The 26787-nt window shown below is 45.7% G+C and overlaps 1 protein-coding gene across 6 annotated transcripts in view; it reads left to right on the top strand.

Moving 5' to 3' along the window:
* ADAMTS9 (ADAM metallopeptidase with thrombospondin type 1 motif 9) overlaps positions 1 to 26787 on the top strand; it is an 87501-nt gene that overhangs the window by 40440 nt on the left and 20274 nt on the right. For 5 of the 6 annotated variants that reach the window (XR_015701590.1, XM_087745048.1, XM_087745047.1 and 2 more), the window contains exons 21-30: positions 526 to 690; positions 1758 to 1922; positions 2768 to 2887; positions 4664 to 4768; positions 4914 to 5081; positions 5277 to 5561; positions 6199 to 6360; positions 6958 to 7134; positions 20895 to 21062; positions 26243 to 26416. Coding sequence is in view for 5 of the 6 variants with exons in the window: in XM_087745048.1 (XP_087601174.1) it covers positions 526 to 690; positions 1758 to 1922; positions 2768 to 2887; positions 4664 to 4768; positions 4914 to 5081; positions 5277 to 5561; positions 6199 to 6360; positions 6958 to 7134; positions 20895 to 21062; positions 26243 to 26416 (1689 nt within the window). In the remaining variant the exon portion in view is untranslated. Of the gene's footprint in view, positions 1 to 525; positions 691 to 1757; positions 1923 to 2767; positions 2888 to 4663; positions 4769 to 4913; positions 5082 to 5276; positions 5562 to 6198; positions 6361 to 6957; positions 7135 to 8540; positions 10091 to 20894; positions 21063 to 26242; positions 26417 to 26787 lie in introns of those variants that run through there. The other variant, XM_087745051.1, reaches the window with a different exon arrangement.

The following is a 26787-nucleotide window of genomic DNA, read 5'->3' as shown; positions in this document are numbered from 1 at the left end:
ATCACAGCCAGCCCCACTGGCAGGAGCCAGGAGGATGTGTTACTGTCAGTGGAGGACTTCTGAAATTTGTTTCCTTTACACTTTTTAGCAGAATACTTTTCCATGGGCAAGAATATTCCTGAATGCAGACCTAGCACTGAGAGAATGACGAGCCTGGGCCTTTACAGGGAGGGCACGGTGTAGGGGGGCTGCCTGGTTAGAGAGATTTAATTTCTCCTAAAATGAGAACAAGCAACAGCCATTTTTGAGAACTGAAAGGCAACACTTGTAAAAGTAATAATGGGGTTATAACCTGAAATGAATTTGTGAAACTCATTGCCATGAGATTTTATTAAGCTTAGCAAGATTGGATTTTTAAAGGAATATATAAAGTAACAGCCTGTTATTTAAAGCACAAATTGTTCTTCCGGAGGTTTTCTGCAGTCTCTTCACAGTCCTAACTGCAAGGAGGGAGAAGGCAATAAATGGGCTCTCTGCCTGTAATAGAGAGGCAGAAAGTATTTACGCAGTGTGTCTCCTTCCCAGTGCTCCAAGAGCTGCGGCGGGGGAACGCGGCGGCGGCGAGCCATGTGCGTGAACACCTACAACGACATCCTGGACGACAGCAAGTGCAGTCAGCAGGAGAAGCTGACGGTGCAGCGATGCAGCGACTTCTTGTGCCCCCAGTGGAAAACTGGCGACTGGTCGGAGGTAGGTGCTGGTCACCACGGTGGGCTCGCCCCGCTGGTCCCCCACCTTGAGGGGCTAGTGCCTGCAAAGAGATCTCTTTGTCCCTGCTCATCCCTCGGGTTTTGTTTGCATAGCCTGGCAACCACTGGTCAAGTGGCTGATCCCTCTGCAGAGCCACAAGAGGTTAATTCCTCTCCAATCCTGCAGTAATTTCTCCTCAGTTTTTCCACGGTTCCTCCGCAGTTTTGGGAAGAAAAATACCTTCTGCCCTCGTTTTCCCTTGAGATTGTCCTCAGGAGCCCCGGCAGCTCTGGCTGTCGCTGGAGGGCAGGATTTCACGCTACTAGTATCTTGCTCAGCCCTCTCCCTGCTGTTTATTACCATTACCTCTTCCACTGCTGCTGGTGTCCTTCGCAATGCAACAAAACTCTATTTTGGTTGCTAGCAGGACCAGGGGTGCTGGAGAAGAACAGTCTTCAAAGGCTGCTTGTCACCTTTGTGGCCAAATAGCTCTCATTTCTGTGAATCACTTTCTTTTAGAAAATAATGATAGCAATTAAATAGGAACAGGGATTGTTCTGTGCAAAATATCTGTCTTCTGGGTCAAGCTGCTGCCAGCCCAAGCCATGCCGGGCCAGTGGAAGAGGCACTTACAGCCCATGGGAGCCGAGACCCTTATTGCACACACTCAGAGCCAAGCAAGTTTTTCTGCAAGCCTTTGGCACCCCGTTGTGCACAGCTAAAGCCCTGTCGGGCAGCACTGTGGCATTGCCCTACATCTCACAGCTGCTGGAAGCAAAGAGCCTTCATGGTCTTGCTTTGTCCGTGCTGAAGAGTCCCAGCCTGGCTGTGCTCTCCACACTCCAGCCTCTGCTCTGGACCAGCTCCTGAGGGCAATCCCATCTCATTGCAAGACACGCGTGTGCTTTCCAGTGTACGTGGTCATTAGCTAAATAGCTGCTTCTGGGCACCAGTTTTTAACCGGTGATTCGCAGCAGGTCTCCAGGTTTCTTTTTCAGCGCCGGGGCAGGTGCTGAGCTGGCAGCGCATCCCCGGCACTGCCTGAGCTTGTGCTTTACTCCTTGCAGTGCCTGGTCACCTGTGGAAAAGGGCATAAGCACCGCCAGACCTGGTGCCAGTTTGGAGAAGATCGATTAAACGACAGGTTTTGCGATCCTGAAACGAAGCCGGAGTCGGTGCAGACATGCCAGCAGCAAGAGTGTGCTTCGTGGCAAGTGGGGCCGTGGGGCCAGGTACTGCAGAGCCGTCACGGGGCTCCCGGCCGGTGGGGCCTGGGTGCTGGTGGCCGAGGCTGGGCGCTACCCTTTCATCCAGATTCAGCAGCATAACTGTGTTAATTGATTTGCACACCAAAGCAGCCCTCTGTTCGCTTGGGTTCAGTGGATGGGCAGCAGTAACAGTACCTGCCCTTTGTGCTAAATTTAATCTGTGTCATACTAAATTGGCCATGATTTTCTAAAAAGGGTCTTCCAAGGTTACACTCCTAAATCCATATTTAGGCGCATAAATACATGGCCTAATTTTCAAAGAAAAGCTGCTCCCATTGCATAGCTTTTGTTGCTTGGTAAGGGTTTTTTTTCTGTTAAAATACAAGTTGCTCATTTCTCCTGGAGCATTCTGGCATCTCGTTTTCCACAAAGCTGTTAGCTCTTGACTTAAAAAACAGGCAACAAACCCAGACCAGTTGTCCCAGTCAGACTTATTTCCCATCAGCAAAATTATTCATTAGCCGCTTGTGCTACCATGGGGCTGAACAACCAGTTTTAAAAGAGGATATAATGCAAGTTCTACCAGACTATGATTTACTGTGTGCAGCAAAGTACGTCATTTAAATGCTCGCACCTTCATTCCCAAGGAAGCAAGTGAAGCATGTGAGGCACTGGTGGGCACAGTGAATTAAAACTGTGACCTAATTTAAAGCTGAAATGCATGAAGTGGAGGGAAACCAGAAGGGAAGCTGGGTTTTATTTTTGCTGTTCATGCTGCGTGCCTAAACACAGGCTGGGCTGATTAATACTTTCTAACCGAAGCAACTACTCAGACCCAGCACTTCTCTATCCTGTCTGTCCTCTCCCAGTGCACGATGACCTGTGGCCAAGGCTACCAGATGAGAGCGGTGAAGTGTGTCATGGGCACCTACGTGTCTGTGGTGGATGATAATGAATGTAATGCTGCAACCAGGCCAACAGATACCCAGGTAAATCCTGCTGTCCTGTCTCCATCTTTTGCCAGCGTGCATATAGAGGCATCTGGGCTGCAGTTTCGGGGGATGTCTTGCTGCAGCAAAGGCTTGTCCTGAACGTCAGCCCATGCAGAGCAGTATCTTGGTCTGCTATATGGCTGTTGGAGAGGTGCAGCACAGCATCCCGTTTTGGTAGAGGTGGGACAGAGAAGCTGTATTTGGGGAGTTCCCATCCAGACCCTCTCCATGTGGTTAACCTTTTGCTCTGAAGCACCAGATTGCCGAAAAGGCAATGGACAGCTCGTTATGAGGGCATCAAGATTTCATGGGGTAAAGATTACCTTTGCTTATGGTTCATATCCATGGAGCTCTAGTCATAGGGTGGGATGTGTGAGGGGCTGTCCAGATTCAGAGCTAAAGCTGGTCTCTAAGAGCTCATGAGCTCAAGAGGTGACAGTAGATGAATATGGGAAGACAACCAGAGAGTAGAAGGGTACACCTCCTTTGGCTTGCATGGGGTCTGGGATGCCTGGCTGCAGCCTGGGCTCACTTGGCTGCGGGACCATTGCTGTGTGGTACTAATGACGACCAGGGGCCATCATTTCTTGTCTGCTGCATGTGACAATGTAGCGTATGTGCCAGCTATGATTCCAGATGCATCCCCCCCCTGGCCGGATAAATTAAGAAACATTACACACCCCTTGCAAATTTGCTGAAGAGGCTTTCCGTGCTGTGTTCGCTGGTGCTTGGAAGCAAACATGTAAATTCCCATTTCAAGCAGAGGATGTTTCCATGGTGTCTGAAGGAGTTGAATAAAGCAGAACGTTACCATCTATCTGTCATCTAGGGAAGTTGTAGTGCTGGTGCCCTGCCCAGCTTCAGTCCTGCATGACTTCACAGAGTTTAACTAAGGCCACAACATTTAGGAAAGGGCTGTTTTTCCCATGTATGGAGACCAATTGCACTGCAGTCAAGGGGTAGCAAACCCGCTTGTCATCAGCCATCGCTTGGCACGCACATCTCCAGTGTAAGTAAAATCACAGCAATGCGGAAATCATTTATGCCATTTGTCAAGTGCCGCTCTCTCCCTTGCAGTGACGATCAGTATTAATTTCCTTTTTGGCAATGACTACTCGTAGGATCATGGAGTAAAGTCATGGCTATTCATCATTTCTGTTGCCAGACTTCCCAGGAGGTCCAGACAGGACCAGAGCCCTCCTATTGGGCACCGTACCAAGACTGAGCAGAATGACATGCCTATCCCCAAAACCGTGCATGCCTAGTGTGTAGCGAAGATCAGTACGTGGATATAGGTGGTCTGGTGGGCTGCAGAGAATCAAAAGGCTGCAATCAGCTCAGCAGCATAACCTTTATTAAGTGGGCTGCAGGTCTCGCGCTGAAGGAAGGGAGCTTTGAAGGGAGATAAAGGTGCTGCTTTGCAGATGTGTGTTCATACCAGAACTCTCTTAATGAACTTTCATCTTTTGCCTCAAAAACATCTGGTTTTAATGCATGGAGGTGGCACATGGTTATAGGGATTCCTATTGTAGAATTCTGAAGAAGTCAAAAATCCACGAGGTTCTGCATATGAAGCCCTTGGGGTATTGATACCAAATTTTGCTGATTCACCAAGAGGACACAAGGAGAAAGCCTGCCAACACACAAGCATGCAGGTCACAGATTTTCAAGATGTTGTGTGTTGTTGATAATTACATTGGAGAAGAGGTAGTTTAACTGAAATATCTGCAAATTCTTTATTTCCCTCTTTTCCCTCATGTATTTCATGTACAGGACTGTGAAATAGCAGCATGTCCTCCCCATCCAGATAGTCCCGAAGCTAAGAGATCCATATCGGGCATTCACAGGACACAGTGGAGATTTGGATCCTGGACACCGGTAAGCATTTATCATAATAGTTTCAGGATTATTTTACAGTAGACAGTGTGATACTTTTAAGTGCATTTGGCCAACTTTTCATTCCAAAGCCCTTGTAATATCTATCGGGAAACTTTCTAGTGGAGTGCTTGTTGCTCTTCCGTAGTGCTCCGCAACATGCGGGAAGGGTACCCGGATGAGGTACGTCAGCTGTCGAGATGACCAGGGCTCGGTGGCCGACGAGTCAGCTTGTTTCCACCTCCCGAAGCCGTCAGCCACAGAAATGTGCACCGTGACGCCATGCGGGCAGTGGAAGGCCTTGGAGTGGAGCTCTGTAAGCATCACACTGTCTCTTGCAGGAGAGCCTTATAGACATCATTGCTGGAAACGTGTTTCATTAATCTGTGACGCTTGCCCTTTTATAACTGGGAAGATTAAGGTTTTCTGCTGTTCATTATTAGCAATAGCTGTCTGTCTCATTTTCAAAGCTGGAAATGTGACTGTCTCTCCTTTTCCCACTGTAATGCAGTGCTCGGTGACTTGTGGTCAAGGTAAGGCAACGCGACAAGTGGTCTGCATCAATTACAGTGACCAGCTGGTGGATAGGAGTGAGTGCGATCCAGACGACCTCCCTGCCACCGAGCAAGACTGCTCCATGTCTCCTTGTCATCCAAACAGCCATGACTACGGCAGGCCCCTCCACCCTTTCCTCTATCCGGATAATCGCCTGAAACTGCACCCCGGAGGCAGCCCAAACCGAAACCGTGCACATATATCAGGAGGCAATCAGTGGAGGATTGGCCCCTGGGGTGCTGTAAGTGCCCTGATTTTCTTATTTCTGTTTGGTTTTTGGTTTCCCTGCCCCGGGCTAATCCAGGCTTTTCTTAACATCACCACACAGGGAAAAGAGGGACCCTTCTCCCCACTTTCTGCTCTCTGCTCACATGAACAAGTGTTACAGTAGTTCTCAGCCTCTCGCACCTCCTACCTCCGAGGGCCTCCAGGCAGAAAGCTGATGGCATCATTTTCCATGAGGCAAAGGCCAACCTCTGCTTCTAGGCTGTCTCCTGGGACATTTACAGCTGTGCAGGGCTGTTGCCAAAGCACAGTAGAGCCTTAATGCCAGCTCCTCTCACCCCAACCAATTTGCAATGCTTTATCACGGAAGTTCCTGAAGGGAATTAAGCAGAAATGGGATGTCAAACACTGCATTAAAGGCAGTGGGGATTACTCACCTGCTTAAAACTAGGCTCGTGTTTATTTTCTTTGTTTAGTCAGCACCTAAGTCATCGCGCTGCTATTAGTAATAGCTGGGTTTTGAAGTTAATAATGCCTGTTAGCTGTATTACATTTCTAGCGGTGCATTCCCACGGTGCAAGGCACTGGAAGGGAGCTGGGAATGCAAAATTATTCCTGGACTCGATGAAGCTGTGGGCAATTGTGTCTTCCAGTGCTCTAGCACGTGTGCGGGAGGGTTCCAGCGGCGGGTCGTGGTGTGCCAGGATGAAAACGGATACACCGCAAATAACTGCGATGAAAAAAGCAAACCCATGGAGCAGAGATCGTGCGAATCTGGCCCCTGTCCTCAGTGGGTTTATGGCAACTGGGGAGAGGTGAGTGCACCATTCATCTTGGGCTCCCTGTGCAGGAGAAGGCTTTCATTAGTGGGTGGCTGAAAAATGGGAGAAGAGAGGATATTGTGGTGACATTTATTAGAAAGATTGGAGCATGAAAGGCAGCCTCTGATAAATGAGTGAACCCTAGCAACTGCTCAGTGGTGTTTTCCTTTCCATTTCTCATGGGAAAATTTTCTTCCCAGACAAAAGCAAATTCTACAAAAATTAATTATTTTTTTTTTTCTCCTTTTTAAGAGAAGTCTAGTTTACGTGGAGGTCTTTTTTCTTAATAGAAACACTGCTCCCTTCTGAAAATTTGTCTGAGAGGAGCAATTAGAGATGTTAACCTCCAGTATCACGTTGGGTCTGGCCGTATCATTGTGGAGCAGCGCGAACGGCTTTGGGAAGAGAGGAGCTGAAGCAGCTGATGCCTCATCTGAGGCTCACACAGCATTCAGGGGGATCTGGCTGGAGTGGGTTGGTTGGGAACAGAAACAGCCATCAGGTCTTGAGAGGTGCTAGTGCTTCGAGCAACCGCTCGGCAGTATTTTTGCTGCCCAGACGGTGATTGCTCTGTCCTCTGCTGACTTCCAGTGCACAAAGCCGTGCGGGGCAGGGACAAGAACACGGCTGGTGGTGTGCCAGCGCCCGAACGGAGAAAGGTTTACGGATCTGAGCTGTGAAATCCTTGACAAGCCACCGGACAGAGAGCAGTGCAATGTGCAGGACTGTCCTAGAGATGCTGCCTGGAGCGCTGGTCCTTGGAGCTCGGTACGACCATAAACTCTTTCTCTTTGTGAACCCTTTTGTGGATATCCTGTAACAACAGATTTAATTTGCTTCAAACCAAGGTGCTAATGCTTCATGTCTTAAAACTGCACTTAAAGAGGATTATTGACAATATATTCAGAATAACACCTGTTCAGGAAGGGCTTACATTAGGGGAGCTCGAGTCCTTTAATTTAAAAGGCACTTTCTGCTAAGTAGCCACCTTTGTCCGTTTTATTACACTCTGCGAGCGCTGTGCATTGTGAGTCTTGGTTCTGACTGAGTTCTTTGGATTTAAACCTGACATTTAAGCAGTACATTTCCATTGAAGTTAAAATTTTTCTGATATTTAATGGTAATACTGCACTGTGCACCTACTGGTTTACCAGTCACGTGTTCTCCACCAAAACCAAGATGACAGGGGAAAACGTGTACTAAATTGCATCAACTCCCAAGCATGTACAAGTGTGTATAGATGTGTGTGCATGTCCCTACCTGCCCCCACACACAGCTATATAGAAACACATGTGCATTCACACCCGTGCTCTATTTCTGTTCCCGTGTATATATAATATGAGTGTGATATACTGTGCAAAGGCACCTGTAAGCTGTTCTCGTGCATCTCTCTGGTTCTGGAGAGTTATTGTCTGGCCTGATCTCCAGCTGCTGCTCTAGATATCATGAAGTCAGCAAGGGATCAGCAAGGTGGTGGAAGGCTTAAAACCCTGGGAATTTTCTAATAACAAAACAGTGTTTCGAGCAGAGGTGTCTTACGCTGCTCCTTTGCCGCTGGAGGAGTCTGCTACAGAGATGCTCTTGTGAGGGCCGAGCAGCCCTGAACCGGGGGGCTGGGATGCTATTTTGGGTCCCACAGATTTGAAATTCTCTCCTGGGCCGCTTCTGGCATGCTGGAAACCACGGACCTGCCGGTTTTGGAGTGGCCTTCAAACAAATGTCGACCTTTATTGTGTATTTTGCTATAAAAGCATTTGAAGACGATTTTTTTAAAAAAAAAAAAAAATTAATTTGATTCAAAAGCACTTTATAGGAAAAGAGAAAAAGAGGCCTGTTTGTAATGTATTGGACTTTCTTAATTGTCATGGTTTGAAAAGTCATCTTGTTAAAACAACTGCACTCTGGTTTCTGCGGGTGCTTTCAGTAACACGGATGCCTTCAGTAACGCTCCTCAATATTTTTACCATACCTCAGTGAGTTATGCAATAGCCATAAAACTGCTGAACTGGTGCTGAACTGGTGTTTATGCGGTGCTTCACCAGTACAAGGGACAGTGATATGAAATATTTCATTTGAGGTGCTAATGTATCACTTGTACACTGATATAGTTGGTGCTAAAAATGAGTGAGGTGAGCTAAGCAGAGCTAGCAACCCGTGCGGTGGCTTTCCCACAGAATTACCGGCTGAGAGTTGCTGCCAACCTTTGTTACCTGTGCTGGACCATTTGCAAGAACCAAAGGTGTGGACAGAGTTGTGTTGCATTTTGGTGTCACTCAGCATTCGGCCTCTTCACAGCTGTTCAGGAGCAGGCTCCAGGGCTGCGTCTGCTCTTCTGTGTTGGAAATGCAGGATGCAGTCCTGTATTTTGGTTTTGGGTTGGTTTTTTTCACCCAGGAAAAATTCCCTTGACTCTACTAAGTCATATTAACTTTGGCGGGTTGTCCCTTGCTCAGTCTCCTGGGAGCGAGCGGGATGTCGGGCAAGCAGGCAGAGGGCAGGGGCATCCTATCCTGCCTGCAGCATCTCCTCCCGGCTGCCCGCGGGGCGCACAGCCCCCTGGCCTCCCACAGGTGAAGGGGCTGCAGAGCTGAGCCGTGGTCATTGCCACGAAGTGACTTAATTTTTCAGGTCTTATTACCGAGGTGTCACATGTCTCTCACGTAGGGGACCCCAGAACTGTTTGAAGACTGAATTGCATTTATGGGGTCAACAGGGCTTCGTGTCCCTCCTGCAGAATACTCCCCATATATGTCTACCTCGTGCTACTACTGTAGGTAGTAACGTCCAAACTTTTTTTTCTTTAGTGTGGTATCACCTGGATTTGCTTTAGCTCTGTCATCAGTTGCAAACACCATTCTGTAGCTGTACATACTTCATCGGTCGGGATGGAGTGTCACTACCATATTTTTTTTGGTCACTTTTGAAACAAGAGTATAGTATTAGCTGAAACTTTTCAGCAGTATGTATTTATGTAAAAGTGTATTTATTTTTTCAATATTGTTATTTAATTTTATATAAATATTGCATACATTTATGATGTTTAATGTTAATGTTGAACAGTGAAAATTAAAGACAAGTAGAATGTAATCATAAATGAATTTGTATAATGATTTCTTGAGTCTGTTGCTAAATTAAGATCATTTACTTAGTTTGGGTAACTTTTACTAAATTTTCTGAAATGATACTGCAATGTTCCATCTTTTGACTCGCTTTTATTTTACTTGCTCTGTTCTCCAACAGAAACTGTCATTCTCAATAATTAAACACAGTTGAAAGTGTATGCATTACAAAGTTTGGATAACTAATTTCTTGCAAGCATCTGATTGGCTTAGCTTCAGTCAAGTTTCAGTGAAATTAGTGCTATAAAATACTTACAAATTAAAGCAAAGAGAGTCTGAAGAGTCCAAGCCTCAGTCCTCAGGCAAAATTCCACTGGGATTTTATATAGCAAACAAATGATTTTATCTGGCTGGTTAAATCCAAGTTTTAAAGAGATAATTAAATGAATAAACAGGTTCTGTATGTAAATAATAATTTTATAACAGGAGACTGGTGAGATGCCTTGTCATTATAATGTATGTTCAAAGAGGACTAAGATGAGGTGACACTTCTATTGCCTTGCTTATTTAAGAACATGTATTTAAACACTGCAGAATTGTACGCCATGTGATAGACCTGACCTTTTTATTAAAAGAATGCTTTAGAAAACATGCAGAGACTGTCACCAGGGTACAGAGAGTGGTTTTTCTCCCCTGAATGCCTTATGGTATGAACTCGGATCCTCCATACATGCTCTCAAATACCGAGAGGAAATCTCGCCGTGTTCTCTAGAACGAGGGAGAGGTTCACAGAGAGTATTATCCATTGCTTCACTTAAAACCCGAGGCTGAACCCACTTCTCTCGGAGCAAATCTGCTCCTTGCAATAATCTCTGTGAAATTTCGAGTCTACCATAATATCCAGCTGTATCCTGATACTATTTATGAATAATGCTGAATTCACTCCTGGTGGGCTTCTCATTCTTTCCGAGTTAGGAAACAGGCACAGATAAGGTAAAACAACAATATCTCACAGAACCCTGTGCTGGTTCAGTGGGCTGAGTCATTTGGGCTTCACTGCAGTGGGACAGTAATTGTTTGAATTTGACCTGTGGAAAATGGGTGGGTTGATAGCTTTTTGGGGTTGTTTGGTTTTTGTTTTTGTTTTTTTTCTGAAGATTATTGTAATTTTAAAAGTAATCTGCTTTGTCAAGTACTTACTGCTCTTGCGTAGCAAAAGTTCTAGTTGCTAATGCAATGGTTGTGTAGCAATTAGTGCCTGCAAAATGGTGGTGCGTGCTTCTCAGCTCTTTATCAAATATGCAGAAATGCCGGTGTCTTAGTCTTTGAGGGCCTTTTGACCTAACAATGAAGAATTTGGAAGCTTAGCGTAAAATAATTAGAATATTAGTTGGCTAAGCTCCAAACTCTGTTATTGTTGATGCGAATTCAGGTTTGGGTTAGGACAACGATGCTGAATCCCCTTAGCCAGAGCTGGAAGCTGCTAGCATTGCTGGCTTTGCAGGGCTCTTTGGCTGTGCACAGGGATGCAGGTAGGAGCGAAGGGGCTCTGGACTCGGTGAGAAGCGGGAGGACTGCCTGGCCAACATCCCTGTCAGGGAGCTGGCGCTCAGAAATTTTAATCTTAAAATTGGTGTCAATGGAAAGTTCAGGTTATTTGTATTTAATTCTGTCAAAGCCCCAACACATTGTTTACAAAATGCCTTCCCCATGAAGCTGGCTGAAAATAGGCTGTTGAATGGTAATATTCTCCATGTCGTTATTATGATAATATTCTTAGCAGGGAGGATGTCAGCTCTTGCTAAGGCAGAAGTGATAACCAGGGGCAGATTTGGTTGCAAGTGTATATAACTCTGCTGTTCTCTTCCTTTCTTCTGCAGAAAATGAATTTGCTGTGACAGCAGCATTACTGAGCTGCTGTATGATTCTTTACATGTGTTTTTGCAATAACAAAACCGTCCTTGAAAATGAACTGATAGGCACGCTGAACTCTCCAGTCGCTCAGTGATTCACATTGCTTTTTCTGTCCTTCATTCATATGATGTTGGTTGAGGCTCTGAGACTGCGACAGCAAGTCGGTATTTCTCTGTAGTGCCAGGTATTATCAGAAAACTAATAAAAACAATCCTACCCTGAGAGCCTGTGGGGGAAGGACAAATGTTGCTGCAGCAGAGGAAGGCTGCACGTATAGTCCCAGCACCCATAACCCAGGCAGAGGGATGCACTGGGTGGCTTGCATGCCTTTAGAAAAACAGATAGAAATAGATGCATTAGTGAAGATTGAATAAAGCTGGTCTAGACCAAAATGAGAACTTGGTAGCCTATGGATATCCCCAGCCATCTGTCTGAAGCTGTCTCTGTCTCAGAGCTGTTTGCTGTACGCTTAGGCTGGCCCACCACGGCTGTTGTCCCTCTTGGGTTCCTGGCTGTCTCCCCTCTAGGATCACTCAGACCGACTGACTCCAGGGACTGCCAGTTTGGTGTGCTGATGAAAGGCAAGAAGTTGTCTGCTTTGGTTCCCCAGTCAGAAAAAGGCCTTTGACAGTGCAGACCTCTTTGCTGTTGTTTAAAAAGAGCAAACCAGACCCGTTTCAGCCCTTCCCTGTACTCCCTGTTGTGTGTCACCCATCCAGAGCATCCCACCGCCAGGGCCCAGCTTCAGCCACCCTCCAAAACTGCACGTCCCTGGGTGATAGCTGGGATGGGCAGAGCCGTGCCAGCTATCTTACCATCCACATATTCACTGCCTCGTGCCCTTCTTGGAGGTCGTCCCAGAGGGTAAATGCAGTTGGGATTGTGTTTCAGCCCATTGCTTCTCTGGGGCGGCAATGATGGATGCTTCTGTGGCTCTTTCTTCAGCTCAATGCCCACCATCCCTGCTGAGATTCAGAGCCACAGCTGGTGGCTCTAAGCTGATTACAGGTGGGTGAAGCCAGTGATGCCCGGTTGCCTGGCAGAGGAACATCACTTTATTCCTCTCTTGCTACTCTAAAATCTCCAGTTTTTATTTTCCTTTCAATTTTTGTTGTTTGCCTATCATCACCGGGCATCGTTCATATAAGTTCATAAATAAGGAGAACTCTATAGGTATACTTTTGCTATTGGTTCTGCTGTCTCCTGTTTGCTAGTGTTGATGCTCCATGAGCAGGAAAACAACCGTCGAAGCCCATCTGCTACACTGCAGGTGAGGGACCACCCTGTGGCACTGTGTGCTTAACACCGTGCCTGCACTTCAGTGCTTTGCTGGATCAACTCCTCGCAGGACTGATTTCCTGCAGCTTAATGCTCAGCTGTCGCAATCCACGCTCCTCCCTTGCAGGCACCCGTTAGTCTTTGCACCCGTTGTGATCTGACCTGGTGGTTAAATCTAGTGTCTTTTAGTCTGATGGAGAAGTAAAAGGAGTGTCCCCTCTAGCCTCCCGTAATCCAATGACCGAATGCTGGGGAAGTGCCAGGGTAATGAGCTGCAGAGAATGGCCAGTCTCGTCTGCTCTCCTGCCACTGCCAGGACAGACACGAGCTGGACCAGTGGCTGGGCTCGGGAAGGTTATTTTCTTGTATCTTTAAACTTTTCTCTTTGCCCTGCCCCCAGATGTTGCATCTTTTCCCACGTTCCTCAGTGCACTTTCCCAGTCAGAGCAGGTAACTCCATCAGTATTCACTGATATGTATAGTCCAACCCGTGTTTCTATCCTAACTTACTGTAAGATACTTGCCTTTTTCCTCCCAAAGAAGTACAGTGGCTGTTTGGCTGCATTGGGTGTGCCTCCATGGTTGCCTTTTTGCACCTCCACTCTGCCACATTTTCTGAATGAGATGGTCATTTTCCAGGCTGTGCACAGCTGGCCTGAACTTAAAAAAGTGATGGGACTGCTGTTGAGCGATGACTGGCTTCAGTCTTGGTTGGCCCATCCGTGGCTGCTGGCTTCGTAAAGTCTGCAGACCCCCTACACATGCACACATGCACATGCTCACACACACAGGAGAAATAAAGCAATAAATAAAAGGGCAATTACTGGGAACATTTGTCTCCCAAAGCACTGGCTTTGAGTGCAGTCATTGAAATACGCTTTACACTGCAGGGAGACATATTAGAGCAGTAACATGCTTTCAAGGATGAGCTGTGAAGTTCAGCATCTTCAAGCAGACCCCTGAGTGGGGTGCTGGGAGGTCTGCATGCGTTTTTGCCCACGTTCCACGTTCACATTGTGTACCCCAAACTGCAATAATTGCTGCTGCTCAGATGCTAGGGACTGCAGCATTTAGAAACAAAGATGTGTGATGATGAGGAACACTAAGCACAAAGACATTTACTGTGTTTCTAACTTTCCTGGTGACCGATTTGTGCAGTCCTTAAGGGAAAACGATGTAGTCAATCTTGTTTCAAAGGCACTTATTGCTCTATTCGTGCTTTAATTTTTACTCGCTCACAGGGTAGGCACGTGAGCCAGCAGCACGGATGAAAATCTGCCTGATGCCCGAGACCATATGCAGGCTGACAAACAGTATTTGATCCCTAGTGCATTAACTCAAGATTTTTCTTTATAAAGCCAGGGATCAAGAAGCAGCCCAGCACTCCTACAAACCCCCGGTGTGACGCACACCTGTGCAATAGGGCTGACATTCCTTGGAGAGCTCTTTACTTTGTGTTTCACTCCATCCGACACAGAGGAATCCTATTCTTGAATGGGACTTCTAAATGTCATTACAATACAACTGTTCACTGAAAATATGAAGTGTCAGTTAGCCTAGGCTGCTTGCTGCTTCGATTGCTACTTTCTTAAAAGTGCCACAGCATGGAAAATAGGCTTCATCAGTGCCTTCCACATCCCTTTATACCGGCATCCTTGGGTAGCTCACACGTCTCCTCCTAACCTGAGGAAATGTCATCTAACGTCTCCTTCCCTGGAGAGACCTGCAGTGGCTATTTGGGGGCTTTTGCTTGTTTGTTGTTCAAGTTAAATAGTGTGGAGTAGGGCAGGGAGGCAGCTTTTAAGGCAGCTTTGTGTGTTCACAGCTCTGCTGATTTCTGCACCTGGTGAAGCCTTTGTATGGGATGTAACGACAGGGCCAGGGAAAGAGGGGGAAAAGGTGCTACTTACTAGGCGGACACCGGAGAAGAGATGCATGGCTTCTCCTCCTGCTGCAGTTACCTGCTTTTCTCATGTATATCCTGTGAGGTTTCCCAGCTCAGGGAAATTATTGTATTGACTTCAGTGCTCAGAGCCTTAAATCTTGCAGGAGTTAAAGAGGCCAAGAGCATTCTTTCCTCTGGGGCAGTCTGTGGTGCTGGAGGAATGGATTCCAGACAGACCAGTGTCTTCTTTCTGCTGCAGCAACACATCAAGTTATACCCTTGTCTCTGAGAAATTTCCCCTCCTTTTTTTTCTTTCCTTTTTTTTTTTTTTTAACCTGTTATAAGAAATCATCCCACATCCCTGGCCAGTTTGGCAGCAGAAAGGTGAAAGCTTAGTGGATTGTTTTATTTCTCCCTTTTGCAAATAACCACTTGGGAAACTGTGCCTCTGCTGCAGAGCTGAGAGCCGAGCAGCTGGAGGACGGAGACCCCACATGCACTGCCCCGGGAGCCAGCATGGGTGTTGCCTCTTGCCTGTGCCCAGGGCAAGGAACGCTCCTCGGGGACACCGGGGCAAAGCCTGCTCTTGTGCATGCCAAGGGCTGCCCTCCGGCTCTGGGAGGGCTCCTTGGGACATTTCCACGGGGGTTCTGGGCAATGTTCACAGACATACTTGGGCCATACACTCCAAAATCCCTAATGTTCATGTCTTTTTTTTCAATCCTCCCATTTCTCTGGGAAGTCAGCATGGATTAAGTGTTTCTAAAGCCTCTTCCAAACTGCAGTGCAATGCTTTGGTTTGTTTTGCTCAGGTCTCTGGTCCAATTGCTCTCCCTTGAATGTAGAGACCACTCTTCCCTTTTAAATGTACAAAAATCAAATGTATTTTCTGGCCTCATACCAGCTAAAATCATCACGACTGTGCACTCTTTGCAGCTCTGTGCGTTAAGGTATGGCTCCCTCTTAGAATTTTGCAGGAAAGAAAAGCCTGGCTGGGTGAATCCTGCCCTGTGCGCCGCTTTCCTACCCTGCAGGCATGGTCTTCTCACTGTGCCGTTGCAGCCGGGCCTGAGACCGCGCTAAAGGTGGAAGGAACAAGGTTTCAAAGCAGCTAGGACCAAATATTTCTTAAACATCTCCTAAAGTGCTACAGCCACTGGAGAAACCATAGCATGGAGCTGCACCCTTGCTTTAAGCCTGTTGCTTGTCTCACTGAATCCAGGGGTGTTACCTGCTAAAATATCTTGCTGTTGTGAAGCTAATTAAGGTAGTTTGGGTGCCACAGAGCTTCTGTTGCTGGATAACACACAAGGGCTCGGGCATTTTAAGACTTCTGGTAAAGGTTCAGCTGGTGAGGAACGATCCAGGCTTTCCTTGGTGGTGTGTCTTCTGATATCCTTTGTGCTCGAGAGACTTTAGAGGTACAGATGTCATACAGCTGTGATTTCAGTATCTGATAGCAGCAGCATGAGTTATAGTAAGAGTTGGTGTAGACTAATAGAATGGTGAAATATAACTATGAGGGTGCATGATTGGGCTCTGCTTGTAGTTGGAGAAGTTCACTGACATCCAGGAGCACAGCCCCTCACGGAAAGGGGGTGTAAAGCATTGTAGGGCTCTGTTGGTTTTCTGTTTTATTTCATCTAGCACATGTTTCAGCTCAGATTGTTGGAAAGGATGAACGAGGGCTTACTTACAAGCACTTACTTTCCATATAATCCGTAATGTGTGGAAATCTAAACCTACAAGGATTGATTTTAATTTCCTCCAAAAAGTTGCTCCTGGCAGAATCTGATAAAGCCATTTTTAGTCTAATTCTTCCCAGCCCCCAGCCCTGCCCTTGCTGAGCTATCAGAGCATACCTATCTTTGGGAATTCATTTCGTGATCACCGCAGCTTGCATTCATTATCTCAAATACCTCCCAAATCGTCGGCTGATGCACGGGGGCCTGGAAAAGTGGTCTGACAGCATTTTCTGAAACTTTTCACTTTTGGGGGAGAACGTCCCCAGATTCTTGCTGGTGGTTTGGTTTTCTACCCCATGTTGAGCTTGCCCATTCAGTGCAGAAAATTAAGGAGAAGCAGAGCCAGTCCATAGCTCTTGATTGCTCTGTGCTGCCTCTTTCTTTTCGCCAAGATTTGCTTATTTGTGCCCAAGGCTGTTGAGTCCTTTTGGTGCCAGACTGACCCTGCTCCCAGCCTTCAGCCTGGCAGTGGCATGGCCGTGACACGAGCTCCCAGTGCAGAAAAGCAGATCACGGTCTCCTGCAGGAGAGTCTGAACCTGGGCCCAACCAGCCAGAAATTTTGTACAATTTTTTAAGAGCTTTTGGGGTACATATCTGTTTTTTACCTGCTACCAACCTGGTGAATCAAGTAGCAGCCTTCCTATGTTAGACAGGTTTTAATGAACAAGATGTACTTTCATCTTCCAAAATATCAGAATAGGAAATGCAGCAAGGGTTAGTTTCAAGCAATTTGCACATACTTGGTAAAACAGAATGATCTTCGTCATTCCTGAACTCTGAAACAGAAAAAAAATTTCTGTGGAAACAAAAACACAAGCTTGCCACTGTGCTGGTGCAGAGCGATGCATTGCAGGAGAGATTTAGCATCATGTTCTGACCTTTCTGGAAACAGTTGATATGGAAAGATTTTTGTTGTATTTATTTAAACTTTTTTCTTCCATTTATTTAAGCTAGGCAGTATATTTATTTGAAAAAATCAGCAGCATGCCAATCCCCAGTTCTTGGCATCTTAACAAAACTAATCATGCAATGAACGTAATACCCTTAAATCTGTGCTCAAATGCTTTGATCCTAATGCTATTAGGAAAGTCCTTTTGTTCTTATTCTCTATGTAAAGCACCAGGTGTGACTGTGGTACTTTTAGAAGATAATAAAGATAATAACAAGAGGAAGGTTTACTAGAGTCTTTAGTGCAATGACTATAGCTGAGTTTTGAAATATACTTCTCTACTATTTTATGTGCCACAATCATCTTGGGTTTTTTTAAGAAACAGCACAATGTGTTGCTTTCACACCAACCTTCATGCCTGGCTATCCTCCCAGATTCACCCAGGGGTGCTATTTGTTGCTGTGCCTCTACCACAGGCTGGAAACAGCATTTCAGAGACACGTTTTCAAGCACTTGAGGGGAGGCAGAGGCGGGTTGACCATGGGTATGCCCAAGTGCATGTGATTCTCGACTCCAGGAAGCTGGTGAGTGAAAAAAGTCAATACAATACCTTGGGTACACCTTCAGGGCTGGATCCAGAGGCAATTAAAACCAGTAGAAGTCTTTCTGTTGACTTCAAAGAGCCTTGGATGAGGATGCTATTCCACAGAGAGCCACCCTTCCATCCCTGGTACTTTGAGGTATTTTCTACAGGAGGTGGGGGATAGGAAAGAAATCAAGAAAAAGAAAGAGGAATATGAAAGGAGTGTTTTTATCTGTGCTTTTCAAGTGTTTTAAAGAAGGCAAGGTCAAAGCTTGTTCTCACTGGGGCGCTGTTATTGATAGATATTGTAAGTGGGCAGCAGCGTTTGCAGCGATGAAGAGTTCTGCTAATGAAATGCAAAGTTTCTCCAGGGTCCAGAATAAATGATGAGGCTGATGGCAGTAGCTAGGTGTATTGTTTCCCTAAGTCACGTGGCATTGAGATGAAGCCCGCTATTAAATTATTTTCTGCATGTGGCTCACATATGCTTAAAATCTATATGCCAAATAAAAGTTGGAAATACCTGAGATGAATTAAGAGGCAGTTGTGAAGCAGACTCTTTGCAAAGGAATTCTCAGTCTCTGATACTTGGTTACATCAGATTATTCAACCTCTCTTTTCTGTCAGTGCAAATGAGATCATAACTCACATGTGCATGAAAACAAATGAGTGGTTTAGATCTAAAAACGCACAGCTGCCTAACTTTAATTTATATTAAAGACAGACATAGAAATTATTAATTCCAGCATCTTGGGAATTACATTTAAGTAACAACGAAATTAGGCAAATTATGCCTCAACTTCTGAGTGCACCAAGGTACGCATGCAGTCTTGTTTGATGGTAGGATGGCGAGATAAATGTCAGAATCAGGCTCCACGCCAAAGTTAAGCTATTTGTAAAAGGGGGATAACAATTTTGGAAATGACTAGCACCATATTAATTGTGAGATCAAATATTTATCAACCAACTGCAGGTCCCCAGAAACATCCTTGTGTTGTTGCACAATGTGGTTATTCTGCCTTTAGAATAAGTAGTGGATCCAATGTATTTTTTTAAATCAGAGAAAAGATGCACTTGGCTGTACCTGCTTAGGATGTGGGGCAAGAGAGAGCTCTGATCAAGTGTGTGAATTTGCTCTTTAGCTTTGGCTGTCACAGTAAAGTGACGTCAACCTGCATGGAGAGCGCTTGCTGAGGAGTACTGGAATGTTTGCTAAAGTATCAGTGTTGGCCTTTAGTCTAAAGATAGTAAATGGATGAAAGTATTAGATGTTTACAACTGGGTTTGGTAGGATTTGACATGTCCTTCTTGGTGCTGATGTTCATTGCCTGGGGAGACATGTAGAAAGAATGAAAAAAATAAACTTCTGATGAAATTTGAAGGCTTATAAAAATAGAATAACATTAACTCAATCTTTTGTCTGTTGATACTAAAGAAAAAAAGTGAAGTTTGTGAATCTGGGTAACTCATGAAAGTCTCATTTTGGAACAAGGAACAGCATTTCCTCTGTTTCTCAGCACAAGGTCGAATGTTGCTCTTTGGGGTTTTTGGCCTACCTTGAAATTGGAACTGGGCTCAGGAAAACTGAGAGGCGGCCATCCCTTCCGCAGGTTGGTCTGGCTTCCCGCCTCTCATGGAGGAGCATCATTAATGGCGCTTAAGGCCTATTGATCGCAAGGGATCTCAGCTACCTTTTGTCGATCTGTAACGGTCTTGCAGCAGGAAAACAGCCTTTTTCAGGACATCGCTTATACAAGCTTTTAAGCAGCAACGTCTGATCTTATGAGTTACATCTACTTCTCTCCACGTTAGTCTGAACTTTTCCATTTTGGAGCAAGTTACTGCTCTCTCGCTGGTTCTTTGTGTACCTCTTACCACAATAGGGACTGAATGAGTTGGAAGTGGTGCCGTAATTAAAAATAATCACAGCTGTCAATGCATATGCCAATTTCTATTCTAATGGATCTTCCAGAGCTGCTACATGTATTAATTGTAGATTTTAAGGTTTCAAATGTATTCATAGGCTGGGAAGAGCTTGGGCTGTAATTTATTTCGTTGGAAATATACTCATGGAGTGGCTCCAAAACGAAGGAAGAAGCCTCATCTCTGAAAAGAAAGCAGAACATTTTATATTGAGAGATGGTTGCAACGGTGTGTTTGTGCTCAAGGATTAAACCAGGATGCTTGTGACATAGCATGTAATGACTTGCATAACATGTAATGAAGAAATTGAAGCTGAATCTCTGGGTGCATCATGCTGAGTAAGAGGCTTGTTCTACACGAAACTGTCATATTAAATTCTTGTCGTGATTTCAGACCCCTTTGATTCCTAAATCTTTTGGAGGAGACTAATCTGAAATCAAAGTGAAGTTGCTTGGGGTTTGCATGCCAGAATTGGTCACATTTGAAAAAGTTCAGTGAACCTGCAGAGGGAGGTTGAAATTAGTTGCTTCACTACAAAGCTTACAGCTAACGTACCTGCTGATTTGCTTTTTGCTTTGATTCTTCAGGCTCTGCCTTCTTGCCACTTTCTGAGTTGTTTTCAAAATGCATAAATCTTAAGGATGAGTATGTCCTGATTTCAGTCTGTTTAGGTAAAAAAAAAAAAAGTAAATCAGTCTACACTGGTAAAACAAACATGAGCTTTAATACCAAGGACATGGAAAAAACATGCAGTTTTCTCTTCTGCCTCATCCTTTGTGCAGTTATTTCTCTCTGTGAAGGTGTGTATCACGCTTTACTCTCCTGATTTACCAACATTTGACCTCCCTTTGTACCAAGATAAATGGAAATGGTTCCTTTCAAGTTCTTCTAAGTAGATACTGAAGGGTCCTGCCTTGATCCCCGTAAGATGACTCTGCTCCTTTGAAACCGCTGGAGCAATGCCAGGAATCCAGCCTGTTATCCCTGCTGAATGTCAGCTGCTTTCTCTATTTTGATATTGGCATTTTGGGGAGCTTTGACCAAGAATATCATGCAACATTAAGTGCAAATGGGAGCATTTCCAGCGGTTATATTCTGCCCTTCCATATCCCCCTCAAGCTTTGTATAGGCTGCCTGGGACCTGCTTTTTGGTCCAATTAAAAGAAAATGCCCTGGGTAGCCATGGCCCACATATAACCATGTAGAAGGCCCTGCGTGAAAGCTGATCTTTTGTTACTTTATATTTACAGTGTTCTGTCTCCTGTGGAAGGGGCCAAAAGCACCGCAACGTGTACTGTTTGTCAAAGGAAGGGAGGCATGTAGAAGAAGAATATTGCAAGCACCTTGCTAAGCCCAATGTGCAAAAGAAATGCAGAGGGGGCAGATGTCCGAAGTGGAAAGCAGGAGACTGGGGACAGGTGAGACACACTGTATACCCTTTTGCACCCTTTGATATTCTTCCTCCATCCAGTTGGTTAGAAGCTGTTTTTCCTATCGCTTCTGTCCTCTTGAATTTTTCAAGGGTAAATGTTTTGGGCCAGATCCTCAGGTGGCATAAACCAGTGTAGCTTCATGGATAGCAGTGGAGCAGCACTGATTTGTACCAGCTGAAAGCATGGCAACTTGCTTTTAGTATCTAACTGAAAGCAAATTCCTTAGTATATAATATTAAGGAGAATCTACTATTTATTCATGTTTTTAATATCATTATTACTTAACTATGTCAGATCCCAAGCAAAATCTTCCTTAGTTTTGAGAAATCTGAAATTAATTTTATTTTCAGCTTCCTGGGAAATCCTAAAAAACAATCCAAGCTGTTGATTAAAAATGCTTTTCACTATCTTTTGTTTCTTAACAAGCTCATCAGTTAATTTTGCTTCATTAAAAAGTCAGACACTGATGCATGGAGCAGAGGCTGCTGGAAATGTGAAAGTGCTTGGAGTTATTAAGCATCTTGTTTGCTGAAAGCACAGCTTGAGTTCTTGTTTTCCTGAAAATAATGTCTTTGTCATCACCTTGAATCTGCTGCATCACATTTTTATCTCTGAACCTTGCTTTTCCCTCTACCTCGTTAGTGTGCTAATCAGCAGAATTACTGAAAATCCCAGACTAAATGAACTGTTACTTGTAAAACATCATGTTCTCTTGCGGCCTGTCTTCCAAATTAAGGTACAAAACATCAGTTCTCACTGTATGCAAGTTCCCTGAAAGATAAACCGTTATCATCACTACAGGCACCCATGCAAATGTTAGGACTAGGACAGAATACTCTTGTTTAATGTCAACTATTAAAAAAGTCAATAAACCTATTGATGTTCTATGATTGTTTTCAGGCTTGTATTTTTTTTTATGCTTACCTTTGCCTTTATAGGATAGCAGTATTTACTATTATGTGTGTAAAGGGCTAAGTGTGCATTCACTGTGGAGGTTCAGTTCCTGAGGTCTGGATCCTTTACCTGAGGTACGGCTGGGAGCACCCAGGTAGCCCTGCGTAGCCCTGTGAAATGCACAGTGCTGCTCCCATACCGAAAATTAAATCAATATTATTACCTTTATTACCTGCAGGACGTAAACCTCAATTTTATACAGCAAGCTAAACTGAAAATAAACGCGAGGCCATTAGATAGTCTTGTCATATCCAATTTGCACCTTATTTAAAGTGACTGCTCCTGAAAGCAATTTTTTGCAGCTAATAATTGTAAACATAATAATGTAATGGTCTGTCGATTGCATTAAAATACGCTAATGTTAATTGATAAAAGTAAGTATTTTTAAATTCCCAACATTCCACCACATGAACAGTTAATTTTATGCAAGCGGAGAAAGAAACCCAAGTTAATAGGAGGATGAGGTGATTTATGGCCTGAGGTAATCTCTTGTGACTAGGCAATTAAGGAATATTTGTATGCTAACGATAAGACTAAGAATAAGCAGCGCATTTCCAGCATGTGGGGTAGCTCCTCGGCCCAGGTCCCTGATGCTGTATGTGCTCAGCCAGCCGGCATCTTGCTTGGTGAAAAAATAAAGGGGTAGAAACACCCATTCTGCCATATCAAACTGGGCTTTTTAAAGCCACATGAAATGCTCTGACATGGCTTCCTTGCGTCCCGATCCTCACTCGTGCTGGCAGCATTTCTTTGCCTACGACAGACGAAAAGCAGGGCGCTCAGAAGTTTGGAGCACCGCCGTGGCTGTCCCTGCCGGCGGTGTGCAGGGCTTGCACGGCTTTGCAGAAGATTTAATGCCTCAGAGCCGAGGTGGATTTAGGTGCTGAGCTTCTCATTAAGACTATGACACAGCCAGGGGTTTGGCACTCTGAATACCCAGTAGGTCAGGATCTAAATGGGCACGGAAACTCTGTGTCACCTTCCCCATCACCAGTGACACTGTTGAAAATAGGGAGCCATGATCAGTTTGCACTTAGATGCTATCAAAAAAGCTTTCTGAAGGCCTAATTGCCTCCGAAAGATAATCCCAAAGCTGAGCTGCTGTGAGCTGGGTGCCTTTTGTCCTGGGTAAACCGGCAAAAGTCTGCATGAGAAATAAGGCAAGGTTTTCCCATAAAAGTGTACCCTCCTTATCGCCATATATGCACAGGTCCTGTTGCATGTGCCTTTAAGGGTTTTTTTCTTTTCCTTTTGGGAAAAGGAATGATTAAGAAAATCAGGATTAAAAAATACAGGAATGGTTTAAAAATGAATCCCAGCCGGCTGAGCCAAGTGCTCTGCTCCCAAGTTTTTTTTGTCTCTGGATGTTTTGTATTCAGAGGCTGGGTAATTCTTTTCTAGACTGTTATGAATCCACTTTCCTGCAGCAAAGCATTTTTAATATATCTGTAATAATCAGAAGCAGAGAAAAAAGGCTTTTTCTTAAGTTTGAAATGTGCTTGTGTCTGCACTGAAATGTCAGATTTAATGTGTTTGCATCTCCTAAGTAGTATCAATTATGGCCATTTACCTTAGCAAAAATACCAATATTTATTCTGCTTTCTGGTATTTACATATTTCAGCTACAGGCTGAAATCCTGCCCTGTCTAAAAACATAGGTAGATCATCAGGTAGAGCTTCTTGCATAGCCAAGCTGGCACTTGGCAGTTCGGTGATTGACTTTCTCAGTGGAGACAGGAGCACTCCTGGGAAAATGTATAGACTCCATAGAAAGGACAAACAGGCTGCCTGGCCCATGGCATCCCATAGGGGAACGTATAAGTACAGCACAAGTTGACTGCCCCCAAACTGAATGTCTCCTGGCAGTGTCAGCCGGCTGTATTTCCCTAGGGTAGACACAGGCTGACGGACCAGTATTCTGGATTAAAATAGCCAGGATGAAAATGGTGTTAAACCCCACCTTTTCTTGCTTCTGTAATAGCGCATAATGGTGTTATTTTGAAGCCAGCCATAAATTCAGCCAGAGGCACAGCAATACTGATGCTGGAGCGCAGGCAGCAGGAGGAAGCACCCCGTAGAAGGAGATGCCTCCATCCGCTAGGAAAGCTCCCATGGCCCCAACTCACCAACTTTCGCCCAAGGCGGGTGCAGCCCTTTCCCCCTCCTCAGCAGGGCTCCGTGCTCCGGCAGCAGCAAGACACTGGTGCGGCTGGGTCAGCCCCACCACAGCCCTCCTGTGGCCCCAGGGCTGGGCTCGCCTGCAGCTTCGTCTTCTCGGCCGGATCCACACTGGTATCCCTTTCTCCCGTGCTGTGGCTGGATCGCACTGTGGCTGCCGTGGGTGTCTGGCCACCAAGTGCACTTAGAAAGCCCGTTCAGCTAGGAAAAGCCTCCCCTGCATACGGTCTCGCAATTAGCCCAAGGAAAAGCTCTTTTCTTGCTTGCTCGCTTGCAGGAGGGGAGCTCAGATCTCTTCCAAGGGATGACCTGGGACACAGCAGCCCTGGCCTGGGGTCCTGGTGGGGCTCGCTCCCCCACCATGAGTCTTCCCACCAATTCAGTCAGGGTGCAGCATTTATCCTCGTGGGCTTACACGGGAGCAAAGATTCACCTCGAGCGTGCAGTGAAATGAGTCTGCAGCTTTGCCTGGTGCCCTGCTTTGCCCGGCACGGCCAGCCTCCTCCTCCCCAAACCCGCTCTGCCCCGGTGTCACATGCAGCACAGGTCCCCGTGAAGGAGCCATGGCATGACTTTCTCTCCCTTATCATAACATACCCAGGCATGTGCATTTTAGGTGGGTGATAAATGCAAACCAAAAGGCGTTTTAGAGCATGGTATGCAACCTGGTGTATATGTTTCTCCAAGTTTGTGGCCATTATTCAGTTTAACTGTCCCCTGTGGAATGCGTAGGACAAACAGCGCTGTTAATCAGAGGGAGGCAGCGCAGCACATGGGAAGCATTTGCATCACCAGCGACAGAAATCTCACTGCTACTTTCAAAAGTTACACAAAAAAACTCCCACCCTGTTACAAATATCTGAAGCCAGGCGAATGTTCACAGTCAGCTTTTCTTTGGTCCTCTTGGCTTTATGGGACGTTCGGATAGTAAAGCAAATGGAGCATTACGGAGGAATACTCTGCAGAAGAGAGAATTGCTTCCCCGTTAGGCACTTAATTCCCTGCCTTAAGAAGGCTCACTTTTATGGGTGTTGCAACAACAGTCCGTAAACTTGTTTGCTTAGTTCCTGATGTATTAATAAGATTGCTTACATTAATTGTTAATTCAGCAAATGGTTATTTGTAATAGCTATGTTTTAAATGCATACCTTTGATTTTTACACGTGTTCTTCTACAAATGCAAATTCTTTTTATTCCGAATCTATATCATGTACTTTAAGATCTAGCCAGGAAGGATCCATACCAGCGAGAAGTTAAGTACTGCTAAACATATTACAGCGTGCAGTCACAACAGTAAGAAATGTTGCGTGGAAGAAAAAACAAGCTGTTAAAAGCATTGTGGTGTAGATAATAATTTGAAGATGTCTGAGAAACAGAGAAATTCAGGCTTTTCTTGCTGTGCCTAGGAGTGGGGAGAAATGTGCCCACAGCGTAATGAAGGAAATGTGAAATGCAGTTAATTTTAAGAAAGACATTTTCACAAACTAACAGTATGCCCTGGCTGGTGTGCATGTGCATATTTCGATGCATGCTGAAAGAAATCCCAACTGTATCATAACTTTACCTCTCTATTGTTCCAGACTTATTTCTATATAATTCAAGTTTGCTTTTCATTCAAGTCCACTCCATTGACACTCATGGCATTTGATATATTTTGAACTATTACTTTTTTGAGCCTAGTGCCTGAGAAGTAATATACAGAGCATTGCCGCCTCTGGCGTGTGGCGATGGTTTAGCAGTGCTGCTATCTCCAGAGGTTTTTGCAATATAAATCCTGTCTGGGAAATCCTGACCCCACTGAAGCCAACGGCAAAAATTCCCGTTGGCTTCAGCGAAGCAGGGATTTCAGCCTGTCTGCTCTGCCCTTGCAAAATTTTTCCCTTGTGCAATGAAGACCCTCACCTGGAAGGTTAAACACCGGCATTAGAGCATTGCTATTGCTGCTGTTGAGCACAGAGCAGAGGGCGAACCCCGGGAACTTACCGTGACGGCTGCGATGGGGACCGCCACTCACCTTTTGTCCCTTCCTCTAGTGCTCGGTGTCCTGCGGCCGGGGCGTCCAGCGGCGCGCTGTGCACTGCCACAGCGGCACCCCGAAGGCAGCTGAGGAGGGAGAGTGCGACCTGGCCAGCCGGCCCCCTTCGCAGCGGGACTGCCACCTCCCCGAGTGCCCCACGCACCGCTGGGCAGCCGGCGAATGGCAAGCGGTAAGCAGGGTCCCCCCCTCCGCCCTTCCCTGGGGTCGTGTCACTTGTGCTCTCAAGCGTGCAGTGCCGGATGATGCTGGAGTCTGGGGGCCGCCGATGCCGGGGATTGCTGCCAGAGGGCTGGGGTTTTGGGGCTGCATCCCAGGCTTGCCAAAAAAAAGCAGAGGAAATGCTCACGCGTGCTGGCTGGAAGGGGGGAGCTGAGAAATACCTCCGTAGGGTTAATTTATTGCTTTGTGCTGCCCTGTGTTTGGCTGGGACCTATGCAAATACTGAGCAGGTTTTGGGTAGGGCAGATTTGGGTCTGTTTAGGAGGCTGAGCGTAACCCCCCTCGGACCGAGCCCTGTCATGCTGCTCCGGCAGTGAGCCC

Source organism: Nipponia nippon, unplaced genomic scaffold, assembly GCF_047370975.1.
Source record: "Nipponia nippon isolate SJK-2023a ecotype South Korea unplaced genomic scaffold, ASM4737097v1 scaffold_9, whole genome shotgun sequence".
NCBI classification, from domain to species: Eukaryota; Metazoa; Chordata; class Aves; order Pelecaniformes; family Threskiornithidae; genus Nipponia; species Nipponia nippon.
The sequence above is the reverse complement of the archived record's forward strand: the minus strand, read 5'-3'. Positions and strand labels throughout refer to the sequence as shown.